The 3,702-nt window shown below is 38.2% G+C and overlaps 1 protein-coding gene across 3 annotated transcripts in view; it reads left to right on the forward strand.

Moving 5' to 3' along the window:
- USP48 (ubiquitin specific peptidase 48) overlaps positions 1–3,702 on the forward strand; it is a 111,179-nt gene that overhangs the window by 90,384 nt on the left and 17,093 nt on the right. For 2 of the 3 annotated variants that reach the window (XM_011933967.1, XM_011933969.1), the window contains one exon: positions 3,018–3,173. The exons of the other annotated variant lie outside the window; for it this stretch is intronic. In XM_011933967.1, the coding sequence (XP_011789357.1) occupies positions 3,018–3,173 (156 nt within the window). The remainder of the gene's footprint in view (positions 1–3,017; positions 3,174–3,702) is intronic. 3 annotated transcript variants of the gene reach the window in all.

Below are 3,702 nucleotides of genomic sequence, written 5' to 3' on the forward strand. Positions count from 1 at the left end.
GTGATCCGCCCGTCTCGGCCTCCCAAAGTGCTGGGATTACAGGCTTGAGCCACTGCGCCCGGCCGACCACAGCAATTTTTCAAAGTGGATGTGGAATCACTCTCCTTAGTTGTGGACGACAACAGATTTTATGTTTATAAATATGATAGAGAATGTTGGGGAACATTGCTTTTTATACTATAATTATTTTTTATACTTAATAATTTTCTTCTGTCTTCCTTTTCCTTGTTTGGATGTTGTAATACTCTAGAATATTTTACATTTTGCTTTCTCACAAAAAATTTTTGGCTCACAAAAAATCTCAAGTGTAACCTTCCTCTTTGGAAAAGAATAGATAGTCCCTGAAAAATGTTCAGCATTTTCAAAATGTCACCCTCTTCATCACATATCTCAGTCCATAGATAGCTTCTGTAATTGCTGCTTTAAATCCCTGAAATAAAAAATGATGTGTTTCTGCTTGTCCTTAGTGGAGATAAACAAATCCCCTTTCCTCTTTTCTCTAAGCTAGATAAACCCAACTCCTTTGACTTCATCTAAAAATTTAGGTTAATAATATACTCGGTATTGGGTATCACTTAGGTTAATCATATACTCGGTATTGGGTATCACTTAGGTAATTGAAAACCTTCTAAAACCAGTGGGCTGTTTTTTTTGTCAGTTAAGTTGGATTTAAATTCCCCAGATTAAGAAAGAAATAATTCCAGGAAAAGCCTTTAGACCCATTTAAAATCAGAGTTATTAAAAAAATCTGTCTTGCTTGATGCTCAGGGTTTTGTTTTTTGGTTGTGTTTTGTACTTCTAAAATAAAATTATATGTTGATGTAGTTATTTTTCTTTATATTCCTGATTGTAGATTTGGGTTCAATTTGATCTTTACTTTCAACAGTTGAGATTGAGAAAAATGTTTCATCAGCTTTCATTGTATTTTTTTTTAACCCATATGTGCATTTAACTTTTTCTTGTGAATCTTAGAATCACCCAGTTGCCTATGTAGATTCAGGGCTAGAGCTGAACTAGCCTCGGGCAGTGTCTAGTCAGTGGTAGGCACCCTGAACAAATGCTCTTCTGTGTTCAGGTCTTGATCACCTTCTGCTTTGCAAACTGTGGAGCTCGTGAGTAATGAATACGTGGCATCTGTGTCCAGAATGACCACTAAACCGCTCTGCTTATGCACAGCTGACACTCATTGACAACTGTGGAAACCAGAGCCAGGGCCTTAAGGTTACCTCATCCAGATTTAATTAAACCAGAGGAAAAGATTTTCTTAAAAATCCTGCTGCTTTTATTCCCTACCCTGGTTGGCAGAAGAATCTCCCCTGTGCCTCCCACCCCCGACTGCCCCCACCGGCCACCACCACCACCACCTTTGGTACAAAAAGCAGAAGAATCTTGATCGTTAACCTCTTGATGAGGGATTTATAGGAGTACTGTTAGAGGACATTTGGTCCTCATCTATTATTTTTTTCTTGACTAGTACCGCATATATCATGCATACCCATGGGCATCCTTTTTATAGCACCTTTAGGTAGTCATGGCCATGATGACATTTCCCCTCTAAAAATAAAGACAGTGTCCTACATAATACTAATAATGTGCTCATAAATAAGAAAACTAACGAAAACTCCCTAATATCCTCTAATAACCATACTCAGATATGTCTTGAACAGTTTTTTCCTCTCAAACCAGTATGTAATCAGGATATATGTTGTTTGTATCACTTTAGACTTAGAATTTGGAATAGTTACTCTGCCTCCGGACCCTGTTTCTTTCCCTTCTTCTTTTTCTGAGACGGAGTTTTGCTCTTGTTGCCCAGGCTGGAGTGCAATGACACAATCTCAGCTCACCTCCGCCTCCGCCTCCCGGGTTCAAGCAATTCTCCTGCCTTAGCCTCCCTAGTAGCTGGGATTACAGGCATGAGTCACCACACCCAGCTAATTTTACATTTTTAGTAGGGATGGGGTTTCTCCATGTTAGGCTGGTCTCGAACTCCCGACCTCAGGTTGATCCGCCTGCCTCAGCCTCCCAGAGTGTTGGGATTATAGGCGTGAGCCACCATGCATGGCTCTTTCCCTTCTTGACATTGAACTTGGACCAATTTGATTTATTTTAGATTGTTCCATGTTCTGTATTTGGCTGATTGTTTCCTTATGTTACTTATTTTAATTTATTTATATATCCCCTATATTCCAATTTCTGTAAATTGGAAGGTGGACGTAAATGTTTGATTACATTCCGATATAACATTTTTGCAAGAATATTTTATAAGTGAGGCTGTATATTTTGCCATTAGAAAAAGTGGTACAGTCTTATTTTTAGTCAAATTGTTTTTCTTAAATTAAGCTTCTATATTTTATTTTTAAATTCACAGCAGTTTATACTTAGTTTCCATGTCATTCTCAAGAAGAGAAGAAAATGTTTAAAATTCAGGTTGTTCATTGAAGTTTTTCAATTTGTTATGTTTTTCTGATGTAAGGTCAGACTTAATCATTTTGATTTTAAATGTCATCTTTCTCTTTTTTTCTTTTTCATAAAAGAGATGGAGTCTCTGTCACCAGACTGGAATACAGTGGTGCAATTGTAGCTCACTGCAGCCTGGAACTACTGGGCTCAGATGATCCTCCTGCCTTACCCTCCAAGTAGCTGGGACTACAGGCTCATGCCACCATGCCTGGCTAATTTTTGGTGCAGATGGGTCTTAATATGTTGCCTAGGCTGGTCTTGAACTCCTGGGATTATAGGTGTGAGCCCCCTCACCAAACTTTAAATTTCTCTTGTAACAAACATTTCAACGGCTTTTACATGCAGTTAGAGGTGTGTATTACTCATTCTTTTCTTTTATCAATTATATGTGAGCCTGCTAAGAAAGTCTCGTTAGTCTCTACTCATTGTTTACATTGAATTTCAAATGGCTAAGGGACCAATAAGGAAACAGCTTTTTTTTGCCTGAAAAACTTCATGAGCAAGGGTCACACTGTGGTTAATTTCAGTGCTTTCTTCATTTCCAATCTTCATTACAGAGCAATGGTGGAACAAAGCGGCAAAAGATATCCCATCAAAATTATATAGCCTATCAAAAGCAAGTTATTCGCCGAAGTATGCGACATAGAAAAGTTCGTGGTGAGAAAGCACTTCTCGTTTCTGCTAATCAGACGTTAAAAGAATTGAAAATTCAGGTGAGGAAAATGTTTGTTCAGGTTTGCTCTGGACTTAAGAGGGCCTTCATGAATTCCTGCTTTCCACCTGTATTTACATATATGTATGTATCTGTGTTTTTTTCCAAAAGACTTAAAGTTTTCAAAATAGCCAAAAATCTTTTTGTGAAGATGAAAGTGAATTTTGGGTTCTGGAAACTTGGGCTGGTTCTGCAATAGCTTTCTAATAATGAGAAACATTGGGAACCACTTAATTTGTCACATGTCGAGGTTGTGCCGGGATAACTGTTCTCTCACTTTATTGTGCTCTATGCTTTTCTTTGACCACTTAATAGGTATTGGAGTCTGTTACCAGGAACTGCTGTGAAATTTAATGGGAGATAAAAGGCAGCTTATTATTAGCGATTAGTGATTGCTTATTCACTAGGCTGTCACAATATTTTTGGTGGCAGATAAATCTATTTGATAGAGTTGTTTTGTGTGTGTGTGTGTGTGTGTGTGTGTGTGTGTGTGTGTGTGTGTGAGACAGAGCCTCACTCTGTCACCCAGG

The sequence above is a fragment of the Colobus angolensis genome, unplaced genomic scaffold (genome assembly GCF_000951035.1).
Source record: "Colobus angolensis palliatus isolate OR3802 unplaced genomic scaffold, Cang.pa_1.0 Scaffold130, whole genome shotgun sequence".
NCBI lineage: Eukaryota > Metazoa > Chordata > Mammalia > Primates > Cercopithecidae > Colobus > Colobus angolensis.